Source organism: Antechinus flavipes, chromosome 5 (genome assembly GCF_016432865.1).
Source record: "Antechinus flavipes isolate AdamAnt ecotype Samford, QLD, Australia chromosome 5, AdamAnt_v2, whole genome shotgun sequence".
Taxonomy (NCBI): Eukaryota; Metazoa; Chordata; class Mammalia; order Dasyuromorphia; family Dasyuridae; genus Antechinus; species Antechinus flavipes.
Genome location: NC_067402.1, coordinates 268,608,041 through 268,634,502, shown reverse-complemented (window position 1 = coordinate 268,634,502; position 26,462 = coordinate 268,608,041). Strand labels below are relative to the sequence as shown.

Genomic DNA, 26,462 nt, shown 5'->3' with positions numbered 1-26,462 from the left:
ACGAAGTAACAGCTGCCACAAGCTAATGGACCTTGAGAGGAAAGATGGCCTTGGGTGCACAAACACAAATATTCTCTCGTCACCCTCTGTCCATGCTCTGTTAGATTTAAAGGGAAAAGGAATTACTTATAGGAGAGCCTTCTTTGGATCATATCGAGGCTTAAGATAGACTGAATTAAAAACAAAATTCCACATCTTATCATAGCTCAGATTTCTCCGAACCATATCGAGGCCTAAAGTATACTGAGTTAAAGACAAAATTCCTTATCTTGCATTATAACTCAGACTGGGCTAGCAGTAATCCAGAGCTATCAAAGTAGGCACATCATACCTGGTTCATAGTTGGTACTTAATAAATGTTTATTGATTGATTGAAAATGGTTAAACTGTTTAGTTATTGGTTTAGTACTGTATAGTACTAAGCAATTTGGCTTAGAGAAACAACCTAATTCTTTTTAATATTTATTCTTGCCTTGATATAAGACTTAAATTTAAGCTATATTCCAGTGTTTTGTTTTTCTATTTTTAATCTGCCAATTTAGACATTCTGGGTTGCCAGATCTGTTTCACTCTGAGGGGATGATAAAATTCATAGCCACGGCTGCTCATGTAATTGAAAATTTTATGAAGCATAACCTTATTTTGTGAGTTTAAATTGCAGTAGGTGTAAGATTGTTGTCTTCTGGAAATCTAGATTTAATAAATGCCTCTGTAGAAGTTCTTTGGATACCTTTCAAGTGTTGGCTGCCAAGACTTGGTTTATATCCCACCCCAGATACTTAATAGTTGTATGAACTTGGGCAAATCTCTTAACTATTGGGCCTCAGTTTCTTTAAATCAAAGAATTTAAGATATTGGCCTCTAGGTTCAGCTCATATTTTCATGGGCGTGTCAGTTAAGATGTTTGTGGTCTTTAAGGCAAAGATGTCTTCTGTGAAATCAGAGCTGTTTTCATATGATGATAACATCTTTGTTTTGTGACCTTCTATAACTTCTCTTTCTTTTGCCCTATACACACTTCCTAACAGATTAATATGATATAAAGTCCTTGAGGGCAGGGACTCTGATTCACTTCTGTATTCCCAGCATCTAACTTGATGCCTGTCACACAGCAGGCACTTAATTGATGCTTGTTGACCAATAGATGTCACTGCCATGCTAAGAAATCTTTAGCGGTTCTTCCTATAGAAACCGCTATTTTCTGCCAAAGAAAATTTGGATATCTTAATTTGGATTTCTTAGTTTAAACCCTCTGTGGTGTTTCCTTTATCTCCCTTCCTCCCTCCCTCCCTCCCTTCCTCCCTCCCTCCCTCTCTTCCTCCCTCCTTCCCTCTTTTCCTCCCTTCCTCCCTCCCTTCCTTCCTCCCTCCCTCCCTTCTTTCCTCCTTCCCTCCCTTCCTTCCTCCTTTCCTCCCTTCCTCCTTCCCTCCCTCTCCTCCCTCCCTTCCTCCCTCCCTCCCTCCCTTCCTCCCTTCCTCCCTCCCTCCCTCCTTCCTCCCTCCTCCCTCCCTTCCTTCCTTCTTCCTTCCCTCCCTCCCTCTCTTCCTTCCTTCCTTCCTTCCTTTTCTTTTTATTGTAGTTTTTTATTTTCAAAACTTTTGCAAGGATAATTTTTCAACATTGACTCCTACAAAATCTCCTTTTCTAGTTCAAATTCTCCTGACTTATTCTCTTATTCTTAAAGCACCAGGTAAATTGGACTGCCCATCAGGAGAGCTACAAAGCAGCTAAGTCATGCTGCAGGGGTTAGAGCACTGGACCTACAATTGAAAGGACCTGAGTTCAAATCTAGCCTCAGATACTTATTAGCCATTGGCAAGTCACTTAACCTCAGATTGCCTCAATTTCTTCATCTATAAAATGGGATAACAATATCTTACCTCCTTGTTCTGTTGTGAGGATCAAATAAATTAATATGTATACAAGTGCTTTGTAAGCCTTAAAATACTACCTCTGCCTATATTTTATTGTAATCATTTATGTATATGCCTCATCTTCCTTATTGGAATGAGGAGGCTCTTTTAGGCCAGCACGATATGTTTCTTATTCACCCTCTGCCCCTATCATATACCTAGGCAGATTATATTAGATTGGTCATATGCACCGTTTAAAATGTGGCAGTTATATAAAGTTCATAGGATTCAGAGGAACTTTAGAAATTTTAATAGAATTCTAAATTTAAAGTTAGTGTTTTTCAGCCATGTTTGATGCTTTGTGACTCCATTTGAGGTTTTCTTAGTAAACATCTTGGAGTTTTCCATTTCCTTTTCCAACTCATTCTACAGATGAAGAAACTGAGACAAAGCCAAGGTCACACCACTAGTAAGTATCTATAACCAGATTTGAACTTAGGAAGTTGAATGAGTCTTCTTGATTCAGGTCCAGCTCTCTATGCACTATGGTGCTATTTAGTTATCATGCTCATTTTATAGTCAAGGAAATTTAAATCAGAGATTCCATGATTTGCCCAATGTCACATGGCTATTAAGTTTCTGAGGATGGATTTGAACCAAGGTCTTCCTGACTTTAGATGATACTTCGATCCATCAAGATGGCCATAGAAGCCATAATGTCTAAATCTCTCGTCTTACTATGAGGAAATTAAGACTCCTATTGGTAAAATAACTTGTTGAATTTGAAACTTTTGGAACCCAAACTCCAAATCCAGTGAATTTTATACTATACATTATACCATATACTATTCTGTAACAGGAGAATCAAACTTGTTAATTCTCAAAGATATCATATTACAGATCAGATTTAATAAATAGAAACTACCCAAATAGCTCTGTGATTTCATTGGTTTAGTGATACAAATGGGCACTCCTCTATATCTATCCCTCCTCTGCCATTCTTGTCCTCATCCTTCTAAAACTTTTCTATAGGGTATCTACTCAACAGTCATTGCTGAAAACTCAAGGCTACTTGGCTTGTCCACTAATCCAATTTCTCCACCTATTAAACATATCCTTGATGAGATTCTGGACTGCTGTTTTTCTTTTAAGTTCCTATTGATTTTATGCTTCAGAATACTCAGACCCACACTTCCCTTCTCCATTGTCTTCTTTGCTACACTTTATTTTTAATTTTTGGTTATACATGTATATGTATTTTTTATGTGTTTCCATATGAATCATGTTAGGAAAGAAAAATCAGAACAAAAAGGAAAAACCATGAGAAAAACCCACAAAAGAAAAAAAAGTGAAAACATGTGTTGATCTATATTCAATCTCCATAGTTTTTTCTCTGGATGTGGATGGCATTTTCCATCCAGAGTTTATTGAGATTGCCTTGCATACTGAACTGCTGAGAAGACTCAAGTCTATCATAGTTTTTCATCATACAGTCTTGTGTTTGCTATGTACAATGTTTTCCTAGTTCTGATTATTTCACTCAGCATCAGTTCATGTAAATCTTTCCAGGTCTTTTTAAAATCAGTCTGTTCATTATATTTTTAAAATAGAACAATAATATTCCCTTACTTTTATATATCATAACTTATTCAGCCATTCTCCAATTGATGGGCATTTACTTATTTTCCAATTCTTTGTCATCACAGAAAGAGCTGCTACAAACGTTTTTTTTTTTTTTTGGGGGGCACATGTGGGTCCTTTTTCCTCTTTTATGATTTCTTTGGGATACAGACCTAGTAGTGTTTGCTACATTTTAAAAAGATTCTTTAGAGACTGTTATCCTTGTCTCATTGCCAAGTAGTAACAATAGTAGCACATGATTTCTTTTTTTTTGGGGGGGTAAGAAACATTTTATTCATTATAGCAAAATGTTGCTTGGTTGCACAAACACAAACATTTCTCCCTTATCCTCTTTCTATGCTCTCTTATATTCATAATCTCCCATCCATAGATATCTCCCAAAAATACATTAAAAAGGAATTTAAAATTCTTATGTGACATCAGAAATAATTTTCTGATGACTATAATGTAGCAGAATCAAATTGAGAAAGGTTTCTCTGTGAATGGTAAGATCTTCTAGGTTTATTGACTTATCAGTTAGATTTCAGTGGATGCAGTAAGCCCTGAAAACATAGAACCTTGTGGATCTGTAATGATTTTGGTGATGGTCTGACTATCCACATGGGAAAACTAAGTGGATGATTAATGTCTCTTGCCAGATTATGACATGTGCTTGGATGGATAATCTATAGAATTTGTCCATCAGTATGAATATTTGAAATAGCCAGTATAGATATTGATTGAGATGAATTGGGTCCAGAATGATCTGCTAGAAGATTTGGAACTGCATTACCCTTCAGGAAATTATATTGTTCTTTTATTGATCCTAAGGTTCTTTTAATTTTTCTAATTATTTTTAGTCAGTGAGAATCTGCTTTTTCTCCTTTCCGTCTTTCTCTATTCCCCATTGAGAAAGCAAGAAAAACAAAATCCCCATTATAAATATTTATAATCAAGGAAAACAAATTCTTACATTGGCAACATCTAAAAGGAAAAATATCTCATTCTATGCTTTGAGTTCATTATCTTGCTATCAGAAAAGGCTCATTTAAAAAAATTAATATATATGTTCTAAGAAATTTTGTTATGAAATTATATGTATGCCTGCTCATCAATTCCAAATCATGATATTCTTTGGGAAATCCCAGTGCTTCTTAATTTTCTATTCTTCCAATTGTTGTCTTTACTGCTATTGAAAATAATATACATACACATATATATTACATATATTTAAATATTCTATATTTTTGAGACCAGTATAGCTGTCATCTTAGGGTCTCTTAACCATTTGTCATGGATGTTGTTGGTGATCTTTTGAAGTCTATACATTTTTTCTCAAAATGATATTTTTCTATAAATGAAGAAAATGCAGATTTAAAATTCTTAGTAAAAATAAAAATGTTATTTTTTTCCATATCCAAAATTACAGATCACTTGAAATCAGCCCCTCTTTTAATTGAAGTTTATGCTTTGATTTTAAATTGCCCTTCCTCATCCTTCATGTCCTTCTATTTGAAAGAACAACTTGTGAGTAGTACTTTTTTTCACATGGGAAGTTGCCCTTATTGAATGGAGCTCATTGTGCTGAGTGTTTGGTTTTGTTATTTCATTGGGGGTTTCCACTTCTGGTTTGGCTCTTTTTGTATATGTCCTTACGAGCATGTGCCCAAGAATTTTTAACACCCAAGCCCCTAGAGATCTTATATACCTTAAATGAATATTCATGTGGCCACTGGAATTTTCCTTTTTAAAAAGTATTAATGCCTTAGAAATTGCTTTTTAACACATCAGCGTGACAGTTTTCATTCTTTGTGGGATGTATATTACATTTAAGGGCTTCCTTCTATATTTCTGCTTTCTCCTTCCCCCCTCACACCCTCTAATTGCTGCTCAGGCTGATCTGAGAGAGAATTGTTCTGAATCTGACACACCCTGGCATTGTGAACAGGGGCAAGTAAACTAGCCTTTCAGCAGCCTTGGCAATTTTCTGGATCTTTTTAAGTTGAAGTTCTGGTGGCAGAAGTTTCCTCATCTGAGACACTTAGTATGCTGAGGTCCAAACCACACCCCTTCAAAAAAAACCCCCAAAACTAAAGTCAACCTCCAAAACAGGCTAGTGATGATTACTGCTGTCTCTGTCATTGCTGCTCATGTTAACTGCAATAAACCTCTTCCGTTAAATTTTAAGTTTCTTGAGGGCATGACCATGCGTAGCTGTGTGTTATCTCCTGTCTCTGTCTCTCTTCCTCTGTGTCTCTCTTTGTCACTGTCTGTCTTTCTCTCTCCCTTTCTTTGTCTCTCTCCACTCTGTTTGTGTTTTTCTCTATGTCTCCCTGTCTCTGTTTCTGTCTGTCTCTGTTTCTCTGTATTTCTATCTGTCAGTCTGTCTCATTTATATTTATAACTCCAGTTCTTAACACAAGGACTGGCATATAATAGGCACTTAATAAAGTTTATTGACTGATTCTCCTATTACAGTTCGTTTGTATGCTTCCATCTCATAGGTGATTCTTGAAATTAAAAGCTTCTGCAGAGATCATTTGGTACAACTTTTTAATTTACAGTTGAAGTGATTGGTCAAGTGACTTGAAATTTAAGAAAAGAGCCTGCTTTCATCAGGCCCTTTAAAGAAACAAGGGACATCAGCAGACTGAGATGGAAGAAGGAAAAAAGTCTTTGTAACAATGGAAGTGGGGTGTTTTCATTCTCTGACTTTGGTCTGTCTTTGTGGATTGTCTTAGAGTCAGTGACACCAAGGATCAAAGAACAGGGATAGTATAGGGACTGGGCTTATGATTGACTTAGTATAGAGACCTGTGCCAGGTTTGGTTTGTGGTTTTAGAAAGTGGTCTGGCACACTTGAGAGTGCTTGAATAACTGTGGCTCTGTCCACAATAATACGGCTTTTCGTCATCTGTAAATGGGAAGAATTTTGCCTCTGATTGATCTGAACTTTAATTTATTCTTCTTGTCTTATTACACAGCATGGTAGACTGTAGAACTGGCCATGGCATTATGTAATGTTCTTCTCTAAAATATAATATTCTCTGGGAGCAGGTTTCTTGGGGCGCTTCTGGAGGCAGCCTTCATTTCAGTTCTGTGTAATCACCCCAAATGCAGCCAGGGATTAAAGTCTAAATCCTTTAATTTCTCTTTCCTTCGCTTGGGGCTCGGCTAGTGTTCTGGAGGCCTTCTGGATCTTGGTTTCAGTATTCTCCACAGAACAGCCTGCCACCACTTCTCTGTCTTCTTTTGTTCTACCCAATTGCCTTCTCTGGCTTGTGAATCTCCTCAACTGAATTCTGGCTTGTGAATGTCCCGTTGAGCCTGGTTAAGGCTCCTAGCTAATATGTGCTCTCTTAAAGGTATGAATCTTGTGGAACTGTAATAAGTACTAAGTACATCTAGAGAACTGTTAAACACTCTGCTAAACAACCATTGTCTCTATCAGTTCCACTGACTTAGCACCTTGTAAGAATTCTAACAGCATTAGATCAGTGTTCAAGTACTTTCTGTGTGACTTTGGGCAAATCATTTAATTTTTCAGTGTCCCAGAGTAACTTTCCTAAAATAATAAAGCTGAAGAATATTTGCTGATCTGATTTGGTGAACAGAGGTTCCTCATTGGGAATTTGTCAGTGCAATGAAATCACAGATCCAGTTAAAAATAACAGCTCATGTTTAGAAGTTGGCTATTGTTCTTGCAAAGGACCAAAATAAGGTACAAGGTGTCTGATCAGACCATGAAAGTAGGAATGTTTAACACAGTTTGGCACAGAGTCCTTTGTTCTTGAAGAGGACTAAAATGACATCACTATGGTGGAGTCAAGGTATAGTGTACCTGGCTGTGGCCTGGTTGGACACAAAGTCCATGTGAATATTTGAGGAAGATTTTCTAATTTGCATGTTTCCTGTTTTCTTTCAAACTACTTCAATTCCGCTTTGCTCATAGTGTATAAGACCTTCTTTAATCAGGGTATGCAGTAGTGGGCAGTTCTATGCCAATGTCTCCCATGACTCACAATAAGTTTCAATTTCTAGAAGTATATTATAATGAGGATGTATTTAATGTTCTTTGCAAAAAGTTATACATAAATGTTCATTTATTTGGTCATGCCCAAGTGTGATCCCATGAACAAAATCCATGAGATTTCCTTGGTATATATACTGGAATGTTTGCCTTTGCCTTTTCCACCGTGTCCCCATTTTACAGATGAGGAATTGAGAAAAATAGGGGTTAAGTGAGTTGCCCAGGGTCACATAGCTAGTAAGAATCTGAATCTAGATTTCAAGTCAGAGTTTCCCAACTCTACACCTAGTGCTTTATCCTCTGCACTAACTAGCTGCTCCATATATTAGCAAATCAAATAATGACCAATGAAGAATATCTTTGCTTTACCCCTAATCTTACTGGAAAGACTTCTAGTATTTTTTTCTTTTCATTTTTTATTCTAAATAGTGCTAACATTTGGTTTTAAATAATTTTCTATTTAGGCAAAGTAATTTTTTTTATTATACTTTATCATCAATTAACATTTATTTAACATTTACTATTGTAATGCCACAGTTCTCAGTTTCCATAATTATCCTGACCCAGTCCTGACTCAGTTTCTCTGCTTCAGCTCAAAGCTCAGTCCTCTAAAACCTCCCCTCCCTCTTTATCAGAATATTTGATAAGGATAAAAGATCTTATGTTTTAGAATGTCAGAATGCCTCTCCCCATCTCCGGGGTTCCTTTCCCCATGCCTCTCCTCACTCTGTCAGAACTGGATTATCAGAGTCCCATTCCCTCTCTCAGCACCCTGACTCTGTCCCCGCTTCAGTTTACTCCCTGAGTCTGAGCCATGTGTATATAGGTCATTGAGAACTCACATTGTTTGCTGGATTCTTGGAGACTGTAGCCTCCTCATTCAGCCCTGGGACCAAACCATGGATCCATTTGGTCCCAGTAAACTTCTCCCATTTAATAAATTATTAAATACTCTCTAATCTCTATTTTGCCTTCGTTTCTCCGGCATTACACTATGTGTCTCAGGTACTGTGGATTGAACAAGAGGCAGAAGACGGTCCATGCACTTCTTTAGCTTAAAATCTAATATGGGAGACAACAAGTAAATGTATGCAAAGCAGTGAAGATGGGAACTAATTAGCAGAGGGATGACATTAGGATTAATGTTATAACGATAGTGACAACAAAAATAGTAACTGAGCACTTATGGTGTTTTAAAGTTTGCAGTTTACAAATGTTATTTGATCCTCATAGTAATTCTGGGAGGTGGATGCTATTATTATCCATGTTTTACAATTAAGAAGTTACATGAACCTATTGAATATGTAAAGGACTGCTTGCCATCTGGGGGAGGGGGTGGAGGGAGGGAGGGGAAAAATCGGAAGAGAAGTGAATGCAAGGGATAATGCTGTAAAAAATTACCCTGGCATGCGTTCTATCAATAAAAAGTTATTTAAAAAAAAAAAAAAAGAAGTCACATGACTACTAAGTGTCTGTAGAACACTTGAACTCGGATCTTCCTGACCACCTGTGCAGTGGTCCTATTCACTGCTATTCTCTTCCTACTATTATAGTTGATTCTGTTAAATGCTAATTGTTCATAGAATTTCTACAGGGAAAAAGAAAAAAAATATTTTCATTACAAAACTCATTAATGCCTCCATATTCTTCTTATTTACCCTCCCCCCCCAAACTGTGAATTGAATGAGATGGTCTTTATAAAGTACCTTGTGGTCTTTGCTATAAAAATATCCTCTGCTGTTGTTGTTGTTGTTGTTAGTAGTAAAGGTCTCTTTGGTTTCTGCATCTTTAAAATTCCTTCTAGGTCTCAACAGCTGCTTTATTGTGGCAAAGTATGTAGAATATTACTAAGACCCAGACTGGACCTCCGCAAATCTCTAGCTCTGTTCCTAAGTCCATTTGGTCTTTGTAATTCCCTAGGTCATTATTGTGTGTGTTGTTAAGTTAGTGCCCTGGGGTCAGGAAGCCCTGTCAATACAGCTGGTGATGGAGTCAGAAATCCCTCAGTGGCACTCCACATAGAAAACATGACCCCATGAGTTAGACCATCTGTTTGGAGCTTCCAGCCTTCATTCATTCTGTTGCTTTTATTTCTCTTGATTTAGATTAGATCCTTTGTAGACAATGAAAGTAAGAAAGTAGTCGGGTTTTTTCTTTTTCTTTAAGTTATATTGATGAGAATAATATCAGCTATGTGCGTATATGTATAAAATACCTATATCCATACACACACATACACACACACACACACACACACACACACACACACGCACTTTTTTTTTTTTTTTTTTTTTTTTTGCTTTTTCCCCTGAGGCAGTTGGGGTTAAATAACTGCCCAGGGTCACACAGTTAGGAAGTGTTAAATGTCTGAGACCAGATTTTGAACTCAGGTCCTCCTGACTTCAGGGCTGGTGCTCTATCCACTGCACCACCTAGCTGCCCCTACCCATGTATCTTCACATGCATATAAACTTATCCCTTCCACATTGCAGGGCTTAGAGGTATAGCACTCTAGTGATCTGGAAAATCCGTGTTTACTTTTTGAATTGTGAAATGGGGAAAATGCCTGTTTTTGTGGGAAATCCATGATCCTCTCTTCATACCAGAGAAGTCTAAATTTTTTTCTTGCATAGGGTGATAAACGTTATTAGAAGACAAAGCATGTTGAAATAAAGTATATATATATATAACATATAATAATACAAGACCATACATCTATTTAATGCATTTGATGCATTTCTAGTTAAACTTTTTTCTGGGTTGTCTGTTGACATTTACATGTATTCTGTAACTTCCACAAAACTCCCCCCAAATTCCCATTTAATTTCTTAATACAATCCATGATATATTGAATTTGTTGTAATGTGAAAGGGATAACTGTATACATATGCATATCTATACATATCTACTTATACTCATTTATACATACACATACAAACATATCTATATCTCCTCAATTACATTCTCCAACTCTGTCCACTATATAATCCTTTATTCCATTCCTTTCTTTCTCACTTCTGTCCTCCATAGTTACTAAACTGATGCCCCTAAAACATGTCACTATTTGCCTTGGCCAGGAATCTAAAAGTTAATTAGGAAATCTTTACTTTAGCAATTAACCCCTGTCCACAATTACCATGCTCACATTAACCTTTCCAGGCATCTTCATCTGGTACCCCCTTCAAGAACTCTCGGGACCAGTCATCCTGACTACACATCTCTGGCTGCCTCTTGAATCTCCCTTCATGTAAATCTAACTTTCTGGAAAGCATAGCATGCTCACCATTCCTAATATTCTCAGTTATTAACATTCTATCTCTAATAATAATGATGATTGATGATGATAAAAAAAATAAAAACTAGTATTTACATAGCTCTTTAAATTTACTAAGAATTTATAAATTTGAGTCTTCTCTGATCTTCACAGTCACATAGTAGATCAGTCAGCCTATAAACATTAAGTATCTTTTGTTATATTTACTAAGTATCTACTATTTAGTAACTTATTAAGTACCTACTATGTGTTGAGCTCTGGAGGTGCTGTCTCAATCTCTAGTGAGGAAAGATGGTCAGTGGATTGCCAGTGTGTGATTGAGACAGAATATGAATTCAGCTATTCCTGAGTACGCTATCCATTTTGTCATCTCACTATATGATTCTAGCATTTAAGGTGCCTGGAAAAGGCTATCCATAAGAGATGGCATCTAAGCTCAAGAGGCAAAATTGATGGGGGCAAATCCAGACAAAGATACAGCTTTGGGAGACAAGTAGACTAATATGGCTAGAATATTGAGTGTATAGAGAGGAGTAGAGTTTAAGATCGCCCATTCTTTTCCCCTGTTAAGTCACCAGCAGTGCCTCCTGCCAGCAGGTAGGATTACTGAAGTAAGAGCCCCAACACCTTGTGTCCCACAATCTAGGGAGGCCATGATAGTCAAAGCTGGTATTTCTCCATAAAAGTAACCTTACCTCTAACCTTCAAAGCCCCATCACTCCTTCTCAGATTATCTGGACCTTATAAAAGGGGGTCAGTCTTCTGTTACAGTCCTGGTTTTCATAAAATGATGCTTATTAGTCACTCGGATGGTAGGAATGAGAGAGTTGTGGGGGGAGGATTTGGAGATATGTAGAATGCTGTTAGAAATAAACCTTCTGACTTCTAGCCAAGATTTCTCACTTTTGAATTGGGCTGAGCCTTCTGGAGTTGAATGCTTGCTTTGAATCCTTAACATTTTAGCTTCTAAAAATTATATGGGGCAGATCACAGCTGGAGAAGATGTGTTACCTTTTTTTGCATCATCTTGGTGAACTCGAGCCCTAAACTGTGTCCCGGAGGGTGGGCGGCACCTACAAACACACATTTTTATTCTGAAGTGGCACCCCATAGATCTTATTAGGAATTTAGCCTGAGACATCCATCTGCCCAGAGCTACTTTGTGACTCCTTCTTTGCAGCATTAGGCAAGGTTGAGTTTTTCTTTGGGATGCCTTCATTCAGAGGCAGGGATTTATTTTGAATAAACCAACTTTTTCCTCTTCCTGCCACACACCTCTTTGAGGGAGACAGGCATATGGTCTGAGGAGTCTGGCAAGAGCTGTTCTCCATAGGGGAAGAGGGGGCTCCAAGTTCTTTAGCAGCTGAAGTCTGTGGCCACTGTCACAGCTGAGGAAATACCTTCCAGCTGGGGAAAAATGTTTCCTTACTGCCAAGTGAATAGTGTATCTATCACTTAAATTTCTGGAAGAAAGGACCTTCTTGCCTTGATGAGAAAGCAGTTTTTATACCTAAGTTCTGTGAGCCACTCAATTCTTGGGACACTATTGTATCAAAGACACCTATGTAGAATTAATGTAGATTACAAAATATCATGGGGTAAAAGGGGAACAATGGGATGCAATGGAAAGCCTTTGGGGCTTGTACTCAGAAAGACCTTGATGCTACTTATGCTGGATAAGTCATTGGCTTTCCCAAAGTGCAGTGTCTTCTGTTTACCTTCTAAGTGGACTTCTTCAGATTCTCTGTCACACCCCTCTTGTATGTATTGTTTTCTTCCATTGGACTGTACACTCTCTAAGGGCAGGCGCTCCCTTTTCTATATTTGCAAGCCCAGTGATTAGCATAATGGCTGGCACATAGGAGGCATTTAATAATGTTTACTGTTTGAATTGTGAAATGGGGAAAATGCCTGTTTTTGTGGGAAAGAAGAGTTTATCATAATTGTGAATTGTTGAGTGGAATGTCATTTTCTTTTTTTTTCCTAGTAAATTTATTTATTTTTATTACACATTGCTTTATGAATCATGTTGGGAGAGAAAAATCAGAGCAAAAAGTGAACGTAGCATGTGTTGATTTCCATTCAGTCTCCTTACTTCTTTTTCTGCATGCAGATGGTATTTTCTGTCCAAAGTTTTGATTTGGGTTACTGCAATGTCATTTTCTCGAATGGAGACTTTATATTGTTTTTAATCTTTTTTTTTTTTATCATTTATGCCTATCAATCAGATATTTATTAGGCATCAACTATGTGCTGGCTAGCTAGATGGTGCAAAGGATAGAGTACTGGACCTGGAGGTCAGACTCATCTTCCAATTAAAAATGAACCACTGGTGCTTTCTAGCTGTATGACCCAAGCCACTCAATCTCATTGGTCTCAGTTTCCTCATCTGAAAAATAAGCTGGAGAAAGAAATGGCAAACCATTCCAGTGTCTTTATCAAGAAAAGTCCCAATGGGGTCACGAAGAGTCGAAGAGACTGAAAAACAGGTGTACAACAATATTCTGTACCAAGAACTATTTTGGGGACACAAGACAAAAGCAGTATAGTCTCTGTTCTTAGGGAGCTTATAGTCGGTTGGGGAGACCAATAAGCACCCATAGATATAAGCAAAATATATGATGTTTGGGGAGTTAGGATTAGAAGGGGACAAGGAAAGACCTCATATAGGAAGTAGAATTTCAACTGAGCTTTGAAAAAAGCTAGAAATCATAAAGAGCAGAAATGAGGACTGAGTGCATAACAAGCATAGTGGGCAGTCAGTTTAAAGTGGGAGGTGGGAAACGGGGTCCTGTGAATGAGAAACATCGAGAAGGCACAATATCATCTACATAGTTTTCACTTAACAACATTATAGAAATAGACTTTTCTATAATGCTTTAAGATTTACAAAGTGTTTTATACATTGTTTATTCGAACCTCCCCAAATCCTTGTAAGGTAGACATTGCAGGTGTTATGATTTCCCCTGTTTGGCAAATAAGAAACTGAGGCTGAGAAGGGTAAAGTGCCCATGGTCACACAGCTAGTAAATGGGCAAGATTTGAAGTTGAGTCTTCTTTATTCCATGTCCTCCCTTTCTCCCTCCTTCTCTCTGCCTTTCCTTTCTCTTATTCCCCCTTTTCTCTCTCTTTCTCTCTTTGTCTCTGTCTCTCTTTGTCTCTCTCTGTCTCTATCTCTCTTTCTCCCCCCATCTCTCTGATTCTCTCTCCTTCTCTCCCTTCCTCTAAGATCCCCCATGTGTATATCTCTTTCTCTGTCTCTCCTTTCCTCCTCAGTCTTTCTGTTTCAGTCTCTCTGTCTCTCTCTCTGTCTCTGTCTCTGTCTCTCTCTCTCTCTCTCTCTCTCTCTCTCTGTCTCTCTTTCTCTCTCTCTCTCTCTCTCTCCCTCCCTTCCTCCCTCCTGCTACTCCCTTCTGTGTGTATGTCTCTCTGTCTCTCTCCTTCCCTCCCCCTGTCTTTCTGTCTCTCTCCCTCTCTTCCCCTGTTTTTCTGTTTCTCCCCCCATCTCTGTATCTCTGTTTCTCTCTTTTCTCCTTTCTCTTCCCACCCTCCCCCCACCCCCCCACTCCTCACTGAGATCTGTAGGTGGACATGACTAAACATTTCTTTTTAAAAAATGTCTATGAGCCACTCAATTCTTGGGACACTATCGTGTCAAAAAAAATTTTTTTTTAAATACGTGGCTCCTGTTCAGGTATGGAATAGACTACTTGGCTCTTAAGATTCCATTCTGGGTCAAGTGCTATATAGTTTACTAAAGAGAAATCTTGATCACATAGTATTGGAAAGACTCCCTCCAGTTCATTCAAGGATATTGTAATTGTAGTTGTCATTTTCAGTCATATCTGACTCCATTTGGGGTTTTCTTGACAAAAATGTTGTAGTGTCATTTTGTTCTCCAACTCCTTTTACAGATGAGGAAATTGAGGGGTTAAGTGACTTGCCCAGGGTGACACAGCTATTTGAATTTGAAATAAATTCTTTCTTGACTCCAGACCTGGTATTCTAGCCACTGTGCCACCTAGTTCTCCTCATAAGGACATTAGGAAACTTCTATCAAACAGTCTTGAAATAACAAAAGAGATGGTCCTAGAGAAACTGGAAAGACTTTAATGAACTAAGTGAAGTGAGCAGAATCAGGAGAACAATTTGTACATTAACAGACAACTTTGAAAGACTTAATAACTCAATACAGTGACCAGTTGGAGTTCCAGAGAACCTATGGCAATCTCCTGAGAGAGAGGCCCTGGACTCAGAGAAATGAGACCTGATTTTTCTTATTTTGAGGTTTTTTTTTTTTGGGGGGGGGCATAACCCATGTAGGGATTTATTTTGCTTTACTGGGCTTATTTGTTATAAGAATTTTGTTTTTATTTTATTTTTCAGCAGGAGGGAGAAGGGAGGAAAAATATGTTAAATTAAAAAAAAAAAAACCCAAATTTAAAAAATAAACCTGCGCATTTTTAGAGTTTTAGAACATTTCCTGTTTAGGATTTTTTTTAAAGCATTTGTTTACATGCTCCTAAGAAAAGTGCTTTTTGAACAGTGAGGTATTCTCTAACTTCAGTGAATAATGGCAGGAAGTAAAACCATTTTTAGTTTATTGGGAAACCCTCCTATCTTCTAGCCAATTGTATATCCTGTCCAAAGTAAGTTCTTACAGATTGGGAATCTTGGTAGGATTTAACTACTCTCCTACATCTGGTTTTGGAACATTAGGCTTTCTGAAATAGACTTTAACTAAATTTTCCTGTCTGGCCCTTACAAGAATTTGTCAACTCTTATTTTAAATAATAATTGCTAACAGTAGAATTGTCCTTTGTAAGCCTGAGATTATGAAAGTAATAGGGCTGATGGATATAAGCCACAAATCATAGGTTGACAGTTGAATTAAATGCTTCTATGGCAATTGCTACCTATAAGATTTCTATTCAGTCAGATTACTCTGTCATTAGATGTAATGTCCTGTCTTTAAAATACAGTGTTTGGCCTTGGAGGTGACTTGTGTCAGAAGAGCACAGAATTTAGAGTCACCAAACCTGGGTGCAGATTTTTTCTTCTAACACTTGTATGGCTTCGGCACATCCTCACCACCACCATCATCATCATCATCATCACTCAAGGTCATAATTCATAGATAATAAATGGAGTCACTGTCTGCTCTAAAAATGATACATGAATGCTATATCAGGGAGGAGGGGGTAGTATTTAGACCTCTTATTTGATTTGTGTAGACCTCTCTTCACCAATATGAGGGACCCACCTGTAGTTTACAGAAGTTACCTGAAGCTGTGAAAAGTGAAATTACTTACTTAAAGTCACCTGATCTGAATGTATCCCAGGTGAAACTTGAAAACGGGACTTCTGACTCTTCATCTAATCCTACTACCCACTACCCACTCTAATGCTTATAGGTATAGATTTTTATACTGTCCTTCTTATAGATTGTAATCTATAAAATATAATAATAATTGTAATTGAAGCTACTACACTTATTGTTAGTATGTTGTCTGTTTTTACAAGGGTAAAGTTGGATCATATTGATTTATTCTGAACATTCTTATTACATTTCTTTTTTTTTTTTCTGCCTCTGAAAAAAACTCATCTTTATTATAGACTTGGATCTGGGTTTTCCGTCAAAATCCTGGAATTTTGTTTTTAAAAGACTTGAAAGATTTTGTTTTTTAAACCTGGAATTTGGAAAATTTGGAAAAATAAAGGTTCCAAGGCTTTGAGTACATACCCAACATCTGTTATCCAAGAACCACTCAGGGTAATTTTAAAGAAAAGCTTGATGCCAGAAAATAATGATTTTTTTTTTTTTTTTGGCGGGGGGGAATCTGTTCGATCTCACCAAAAAAATCTAATAAGGCTTGGGGAAGGGAGTGTAGTCTTTATAAATGGAAGAGATTCTCATGCCATCAAATCTTTGACCCTCTCTTTATTGGTATGGATGGTACTTCTATCAGTACAAATCACAATCTTCATGCCTCTTATGTTGTTTTTCAGTTTCTGTCACCAAAGAAATGGCCCCTTGCTAGCCAAGCTTGGAAACAGGAAGACCTGAATTCATACCCCACCTCAGATACTTCCTATAGCAATGTGATATTGAGCAAGTCACTTAACTCTGTGTGCCTCAGTTTCCCCATCTGTAAAATGAGTTAGAGAAGGAAATGGTGAACTACTCTAGTATTTTGGCCAAGAAAACCCCAAATGGGGTCACAAAGAATTAAACATAACTGTAACTACTTAACAAGAATAATAAAAATAGCACTTATTTCTCATGATTATTGTGGACATTTAAAAATTTTCTTGCCTGAGGTCACATAACTAGTATGTGTCAGAAATGGCACTTGAATCCAGGCCTTTTTAATATCCTTCACCAGTATGAATCAACAACTCATCCATAACTTAAACTCTGAATGAGCTGTCTTGAGCACTGAGATTCATGCATTCAGGATATGTCAGAGGCAGAATTGGAACCCAGGACTTCCTAATTCTCTTATTGATTGTCTAGTCACCTTACTCACACTGTATTTGTTACTGTTTAAGTGCTAGGAAGTTCCATTGGGTTCTTGACAGAGCTGTGATTCATTTAGAACTCAAATGAAAAATTCCCTAAGGGTGTAAGATTGTTTCGCAGAAATACCAGTTAGCAGAACATTGTTCCTTCAAGCTAATAACATTAGACAGACTCCATTCACTCCCCTTGCTTTTCAGTCTTTAAACCAGTAGGGATTGTCTTATTCAAAAATTTATGTTACAGTTGCTCTTAAAGGCATTCTAACCATATAAAGTGGAATAGAGCTTAAATAATGAAATCCAATCATCAAAATGTCTTTATCTTCAAAACCTACTTCCCTGACTTGCGTGTCTCTGTAGTCCCGACTTTATTTAATCTGTAAACAAGCATTAAGTAGTCTCCCTTTCAGGACTAGCTCTATGGTCCTACATCTCTAATATTATTTTCCGTCTAAACCTTGCAGAGGACTCTGGTTGGCTTTAGGAAAACAGATAGTGAAGAGGAGGAAGCATGGCACTTGGCTGTGCCATTTGTATTATTCCATTGGGCCCCACTTTGTTTCCACTTATGAGTAAATATATGTACTTTTTTCTCCTCTTCTGAACTCTGACAGGATTTCCGGGATGCAGTAGCCCAGGCCTCCAGGCAGCTTGGAAAGCCAGTGATTGAGGACAGAATCCTGAATCAGATCCTGTACTACTTGCCTCAGCTCTATGAACTCAATCGAGATCTTCTGAAAGAATTGGAAGAAAGGATGCTGAACTGGTAAGGAAAAAAAAAAAAGCAGAATGCTAAATAAGACCTAGTGTTGGTTTGTAATGTGAACGTCTGAAATCATAATGAATGTGATCTTTTTTTTTTTTTTAATTTTGTTTAAATTAAACTTTTATGTTGTTAATCAGTGACTATTCTCTCTTCTATCTCTTTCCCACGCCACTCCTTTGAAAAAGGAAAAAAAAAATCTGTTACAAATGTGAGGTTAAGCAAAATGACTTCCTTGGTTGACCAAATCCAATTAAAATAACTCTCAAACTGCACCCTATAGGTTTCACCTTTCAGGTGGGGTGGGTCGCATGTTTCATTGAACCCTATGGAATTGTTATTAATCATTGCTTTGATCAGAGTTCCACTCCGATCTACTTGCAGAGCTCACTCTGAAAGACTTGTTTCTTTTTATAATAGCATTGTTATTGTATAAATTGGTTCTGCTCACTTCATTCAGCATCGATTCATGTAAGTCTTCCCAAGTTTCTCTGAAATGGTCCCCTTCATTGTTATTTAGGGATCCAAAAGATTCTCACCAGTGACCTTTAGCTTTGATCATTTAAACTATATGTACCCAAAGTAGTCACTCATTGAGAAGTGTTTTTAAATGCCTACTCTGTGCCAGGTACTGTACTAAGCACTGGGGACAAATATGTACAAACAAACTATATACAGGATAAATAAGAAATAATTAACTGAGTGGAGGCAATTCCAATTCAGCATCGATATCTGCTTTGAGTTATTAATTTCCCATGATATAGTGAAAAGAATAATAGATTAGAAGTCAGAGGATATTAGTTCAAATCCTAATTCCCATGCTTATTGTGTGGGCACTTAGAGAAGTCATTGACCTATTGGGTTTCAGGTATCCTTCTCTGAAAATTAGGGTATTGGACTAGATGAACTTGAAGGTCCCTTTCAATTCTTGATCTCACTTCCTATAATCCTATGATGGAGAGCAATGGGAATAAGTCATTGATCATTTGATAATTGTATTGATTCATGTGAGCAGGACTAATCAGAACTATTGCTTGGCTTTAAGTTAAAGTTTTGAAGGATGATATTGAAGGTGACTAGATGACAGTAGAATTAGAGGTTGCAATATGGCCCAATAGAATGAGTTTTAGGGTATATATATATATATATATAACTGATAATAGACAGGTCAATTAATATCCCCCTTAAAATGAGTATATGGGACCACATAATTTTTGTAAACCATAAAAGACTACAAGTGCTTTTATTTATTATTATGATTAAGTATTATTATTATTAGTCCTCTCTGAAATTGCATTTTGTTTTCCTCTAAAATCCTATAATAAAATGCCATGAAATATTTCGTGAATGAATTCAGTAGTTTCATGTTGGAGCCACATTAACATGTGTTTTCTGGGCTGTCTTTTCTCATTTAGGATTGAGCAACAGAGAATAGCTGATATATTTGTAAAGAAGGGGCCTTATCTAAAAATGTATTCCACGTACATAAAAGAATTTGACAAGAATGTAGCTCTTCTGGATGAGCAGTGTAAGAAGAATCCGAGCTTTGCTTCAGTGGTTAAAGATTTTGAGGTATACCTAACATCAGAGGTGTCTTTTATAAATATATTTTATTTTATTATTTCAAAATTTCACAAATCTCTTTCTTTTCTTCCTCCTTTTCTCTCTCTCTTTCTCTCTCTGTCTCTCTATCTCTGTCTCTCTCTCTCTGTCTTTCTTCCTCTCCCTTTTCCTGTCCCTCTTTCTCACCCTCTTCTCCCTCTTCCTGTCTCTGTCTCTGTCTCCTCCCTCCCTCCCCCACCTTTTCCCCTTTTCCCTCTGTGTCTCTTTATCCTTCCCTCTCCTTTCCTCTTTCCATGTCTCCTTTCCTCTCTGTGTCTGTCTGTCTCTCCTCTCCTCCCCCTTTGAAGGGAGTCTGTCACCCCCTCCCTTAAAACAAGGTAAGCCAGTTAACAAAACTCACTAATACAAACAGCACATGCAACACACTGTAGGCTGAATTCAGAGAAATACCAAGAAAAGGATTATGTGAACTAGTTCAAAGTGAAATAAGCTGAGTCAAGAAAACAATATATCCAATGACCACCTCAACATAATCAAACATAAACAGAATATTGCAAAATCATACAGAGAACCAGAAAGACTCCAAAGTAAGAGCTGTAAGAAAATACTTTTCCCTACTCCATTGCAGATGTTCACAGGTTTCAGGAGCAAGACTCAACAATTATGTAATATTTCATAAAAATGTCAAATTTTTTCTATCTGTTGATTAGTTTTGCTGACTTCCTCTCCCCCTTTTATTCTTTTTTCTTTAAAAAAAAAAAAAAAACCCAAACAACAGTTTTTTGTTTTTAAAGAGAGAGAGAGAGAGAGAGAGAGAGATATCTGGGAGAGCCTACAAAGACAAATCCTGGTAATTTAAAAACACTACAAGAGTAAAATAAAAATCTGTTTTAAAAAGTTCTTTCCTCTTAGTATACAAGCTCTCTACTGAGAGGAGGGAAATATATTTCATCATGAGTTCTTTGTAATCAAAATGAGATATTCTATTTCATCTGATTTCTAGTGTTTCCTTGTATTATTTTTAAAGTGATGGTACATACTGTTGTTTTGGCTCCACTTCCTTGCCAGTCTTCCCATGATTCTCTAAATTTCATATATTCATCATTTCTTAAGATGCAATGTTATTTCATCAGCCAGAGCGAAAGCACTTATTAAGAGTTTACTGTGTGTCTAGTCAGTAATTTCTTATTATTCACCAACTATATGCTAAGCACTGTACTAATAAAAAGATTTAGAAGACAGTGTTTGCCTCCTTGTTATTGTTTTTGAAGGGGATCAAAATGACATTCCTATGTTAGAGTTGAGTTACAGTGTGTCTGACTGGCTGATCAGCTCAATATCAGCTTGGAATGCTCTATCACAGGTTGGACACGGTCTATGTGAACATTCGGGGCAGCTTCTCTCTTTGTACATTTTGCATTTCATTTTTCATTCTGCTTTTCTCATAAAGATGAGGGCACACCATGCTGAGCAGTCTTGTGCCAATGTTTCCCCTGTCATACAATTGATTCTAAAGTTCTTAAGAGAGACTTTGAGAGTTCTTTGTATCGCTTTTTATGACCACCTTGTGAGCACTTGCCCTGAGTGAGTTCTCCATATGAGTTCTATTTATGGAGAATTCTGCCTTCAAAGAGTTTAGAGTCTGATGAAACTATTTCAGGCATATTATATTCAAAGATGCCTTTTTAAAAAACTTTTCTTAGCACTGTGGAATTCAGAATAGTCTATATCACTTAATTTTCCTGTAACTATTTTGTTTTTTGTTTTTAAAAAATTAATTCTACATATACTTACAAATTCATTCTTTGTAAGCCCAGATCCTATCAAAGTGATCTGCATGCAGTAGACAATTAATAAATACTTTTTGATTCATCACTGTTAGTAGCTTCCTTTTTTTTTTTCCTTGCTGAGGCAGTTGAGGTTAAATGACTTGTCCAGGGACACATAGCTAGGAAGTGTCTGAGACCAGATTTGAACTCAGGTCCTCCTGACTTCAGGGCTGGTGCTCTATCCATTGTACTCCAACTTCCTTTTTTTTAAAAAGGAAAATTTATTTTTAAAAAAAGATAGTAATACATTATTATAGCATATTCCTATGTCCACACATATCTGGATCTGCCTTCATTCTTCAAATATTTAATATGGGGATGCCAATTCAATTGACTAGTTTTAAAGTAACATATGACATTTGAGAGTTAAGTTGAGTTTTTTCTGTCAGAGAGCTCAGTTAAGAGACTTTTGGTACTTGATAAGAGCCGTGACTTTTGTGACAAGGTTGAATGGGAGAGATGTTGAGGTGGTAAAGACAGCAAGATTTGATGATTTGAATGGATGGGGTGAGGAATAGTGAGAAGTTGGAAATAATAAATCCAAGGGACTAGAAGAGTAATGACCTCTTCCATATGGATAGAGAAGTTTGAAAGAGGAATGGGTTTGGAGAAAAAAGATAGAGTTCTGCCATTGCGTTTGAGATGTCTCTAAGATAGCCAATTTGGAATGTCCCATATATAATTGATGATGTGAGCCTAAAGCTCCAGAGAGACATGTTAATTAAACCTCTATGGAAGTTGGAATTATTATTCATTGAAAGAGCCAAGGATATCAATTCTAGGAGAGGTTTTTGGAGAATTCCCATAGTTAGGATGTATGATATGGTTAATAAAGTAACAATAGAGACTGAGAAAGTCAGGCAGGAGGAGAACCAGGAGTAAGTCATATCATGAAAGTCCAGAGAGGAATGGGGAAGAGCGATCAACCTTGTCTACTCTAGCAGAGAAAGCAAGAAAGGTGAAGAGCAAAAAAAAAAAAAAAAAAAAATTATCAGATTCCAAAGTCAGTTGCACATTGCTCTCTTTGAATAGAATCGTTTCATTTAAGTGAGAGATTAAGGTGAGAAATGAAGAAATAGAAGGCAGTGAATATAGATTTTTTGGGTTTGTTTTAAGATTTTTTTTGAGAAAGGGAGGAGAATTATATAGGATATTGCGGTAACATACTTTCAAATTTTCCTTCCTCTAGTAAAAATCCATTTTTGTGTTTCAATTTGATAGTTCTTTTCCTGTTTCACTTTTTAAGTCTCAAATGGGAATTTTCAACTTTGTAAATAGAAATGCAAAGATTTTTAAGTCTTAACACACTGGTTTTTTGGAATACTGTTTAGTAAAAAGCTTTACATGTGAAGACAATTTCTCATTCTTCCCCCTCCTTACCCCAATTTCCCATCCCTTCAAATTTTTCTCCTTTAAAAATAGAGAGTTGATTTTGGCTACTGCAAAAAATCCTGACTCAGATTTCATCACTACCAAATGACCTCTTCTGTGGCCCTGAGATTGTTAGCTTCTCGATTACTCAATTTCCTCAGTGGTGAAATCAGGACATTGTTGGCAGGATTCCTTTCCCAAGTTTAAACAGCCTGGATAAAAGGTACTATGCTCTTTTTAAAACATGTAATGTTTTTACATTACATTGTCATAATTAGAGCCTCAACAACCACAGATATGAGAGGTAGCAGATGTTAGGATTCTTACAAAGTGATAAGTCAGTTGTCTAATTTTAGCATCTTAGCACTTCTCTAGTTCAGAGTTCACACCTTTCACACCTTAAGAGTCCACGCATTAGTTCACACATTATTAGCTTTGGAGATTCACAAGTTCAGTGGAGGAGATTGACAAGTCACAGCTCCCACAATCCCACTCTCAGAGAAGGAATCAACCTTTGAGTTCACATCTTTAAGAGATCATATATAAGAAGCTCTTGGAGCCTCAGCCAGGAGTCAGTTGAGGAGATTGAGAAGCCAGAGACTGTAGTTGGGCAGAACAAAGGATTCAAAAGAAGAGAAGCTAAAGCTGGAAGAAGCAAAGGACTAACAACAGGAGCTCTTGGAAGCAAGGAGAGAGATAGACCTCTAAGAAAGCTAACTGGGCTATTTTGGAAGAGACAATAAAGGATTTGGATTTTGACTCCTGGCTGCATTTGAGGTGATTATTACTGTGAACACAAACTAAAGCTGTCTCCAGAAGCTCCCCACAAAATCTGCTCTGAGAAAACAATCATATTTTAGAAAAGGAGAACATTACAAGCATGGAAAAGGAGATTGGAATCAAGAATACCTGGGTTCAGATTTCTGGGCCTGAGTTGCTGTAAAATGAGGAAATTGGACTAGATAATTTCTACCACCCCTTCTAGCCCTAAATCTGTGATCTGTGGATACCTATGGATTGCATGACATTTATTCCTTGTTTTTATCCCTCTCCTCTCTCAAGGTCCAAGTAAGTTGTCTCTTCTTCCATTAAGCTTCTTTGACATTTCTCCTTCCTCACATATTTCATTGTATTTGCGTATCAGATTTCTTCCATGCCCACTTTATCTTTTTTTTAAAAAACTGGCATCTCTCCCTCTCTGCTAAATTGTAAACTTTCTGAGAACAGGTGTTCTTGTCATGATGCCCACCACCTACAATGGTATCTCATTATCACAGCAAAGCTATATGGATAGAGGTCTCCATGGTCTGGGGTGCAGACTATAGTTTTGACATGTTTTGTGTGACTTTATATATATATAATTGATTTTATGTTGCTTGCCTTCTCAATTAAGGCAGGAGAGAAGAAGGGAATTTGGACCTAGAAATCTTAAAAAATAAATGTTAAATAAAATCATTTTTTTAAATTAAAAAATGCTGAATTAAAGGCTTTTTATTTTTTATTTTTTTTAGAAAAGGGAAGCCACCTAACCATTTAACCATTCAAATAATTTAAGGCAGTTCATGAAACATTAATTTCATTTTGACTTGTTGTTTTGTTTTGCTTTTTTAATCACTCTGCCAACAAAAATATTCACCCACTCACATTCTAGCTGTTTTCTTATATTGGGGGTGAGATTTTGTAGCCATTCTCCCAAGTGATATCTTTCATGTTTGTGGGTAACTTTTAGAGTCTTATGTAATTTTGGCAAACCTTTTTCCTTCATTATTTGAATGGTTGGGACCATAGATTTTGTATTAGATGGGATTCCATCTAGTCCAACCTCCTTCATCTAACCTATGGATTCCTTTGTTGGAAATATATCCTGAGAGTTTTAGCAAGAACAAGTAGTTTATCCTAGGACATTCTTATGGCAGAAAGAGGGAAGAGTAGAGATGGATCCCTTATCTTTCCATAGTCTGTAAAATGTGCAGAGCTTAAATGACCCTATTTGTAAAATTAAGTACAAACTTTGAAGTTACTGAATCCTGATTTCTTGAGTTACCTTGTGCTTGGAGGGATATTTATGCTCTTGGAGTCATTTGCATTTGGAGGAAGTGAATCAAGGGATCACAAGAAGCACAAAGAGGCTGCATAAAGTTATCTGAAATGTTGTGGTTGACTTGGAAGATCCTTTTTTCCTTGCAAAAAATCTATGTTCAAAAAAACTCAGGGACCAACCCCCCTCATCCTCCATTTTGGCTCAGTGAGTGGAGACGCCCACATTCCCTTAGAAATGGGGCATATGTGGGAAGGATCGGGCTGAGCCACCCATCTGGCCTCCACTCAGCTCTATTAGAGTAACAGCTGTTCGTTAAAATAAAAACATGTCCACAAGTTTGTAAGCGGATGCCTGGCTGGAGCTGCAGGCCATTTAAAAAGTTCAGCTTCTCTCCTTTTCCTATCTGGTTCCTTTAGCATTTGGTTGATGCTTATCTTGGTTGGCTTTCTTTACAGATGAGCCCGAGGTGTGCTAACCTGGCCATAAAGCATTACCTGCTCAAGCCTGTGCAGAGGATCCCCCAGTATAGGCTGCTCCTGACAGGTACCATTCATGCCTTCTCCTACCTTTACCTGCTGCCTCCATATCCCTCTTAATCCTAGTGCCTTCCCTCTCTCTTTATTATCTGCTATTAAACTTGTATTTAGTTTGTTTGTGTATAACTGCTTCTCTCTCCCATTAAGTTGTAAGCTCCTTGAGGGCAGGGACTTCTTGTTGCCTCTTTTTGTACCCTTAGAACTTAGCACATAGTAGGCACAAAGCAAATTTCCACATTGGCCATGTCCCCAAAATTATGTCTCATTCTACACTTAGTGTCCTTAATCAATCTCTCTCTCTGGAGGTGGAGGCATGTTTCATCATGAATCCTCTGGAATCTTGGTTCATGATTAGGTTAATCCTAATTCTTTTAATTTTTTTTTTTACATACAGTCTTTATAACACTCTTAAGAGAGGCTTTAACTTGTTAAAGTTAAAAATGGAAGATTTAGTGGGAAGCACTAATAAAACTAGTTAAACTTACCCTGCAGCTACTTATATCTAAAATGGTTGGTGGTTGGTCTTTGTGGTCCCTTAGAGTTACAGTTGGTCTGGCTGTGGCTGATCAGAATTTCCAATGCTCTGCTACAGGTCAGGCTACATTTCGGGTGATTTCTCTAACTTTGTGCATCTTGTGTTTCTTCTGAGCTAATTCAGTTCAGCTTTGCTCGTAGAGCACGATACCTTCTGTGATGAGGGCACACTATGCTGGGTGGTCCTTTGCCAGTGCCTTCCACGTCATATAGTTTTTGAGAGTATCCTTGTGCTTTTTCCGACCACTTTGTTGATGCGGGTAGTGCAGAGAGCTGTGGGAATCTCCTCTGTTTGGAGACGCAGATTCAACGTGAAAGAATTCATTAACCCCAAAAGTCTGACTGGCAAAAGGGAAGTTTGTTGTTGGCTGAGAAGCTAGCTTTGCTAAGAAGACAGACTTCTGAGTGGCAAGAGGTCCTAGCAGAGAAATAGAGGATATTTTCACAGAGGGCAAGAGTCTTGGTAGGAGGCTGTGCCAAGGTCCCTTGGCAAAGCATAATTCTTGCTTTGGACTTTTGCAAAGAT

At 37.4% G+C, this 26,462-nt stretch overlaps 1 protein-coding gene across 1 annotated transcript in view; it reads left to right on the top strand.

Annotated features, from left to right (window-relative positions):
- The window catches only part of FGD6 (FYVE, RhoGEF and PH domain containing 6), a 166,397-nt gene that overhangs the window by 83,659 nt on the left and 56,276 nt on the right, over nucleotides 1-26,462 (top strand). The window contains exons 6-8 of the mRNA XM_052000846.1: nucleotides 17,914-18,065; nucleotides 19,478-19,634; nucleotides 25,322-25,409. Coding sequence (XP_051856806.1) covers nucleotides 17,914-18,065; nucleotides 19,478-19,634; nucleotides 25,322-25,409 — 397 coding nt within the window. The remainder of the gene's footprint in view (nucleotides 1-17,913; nucleotides 18,066-19,477; nucleotides 19,635-25,321; nucleotides 25,410-26,462) is intronic.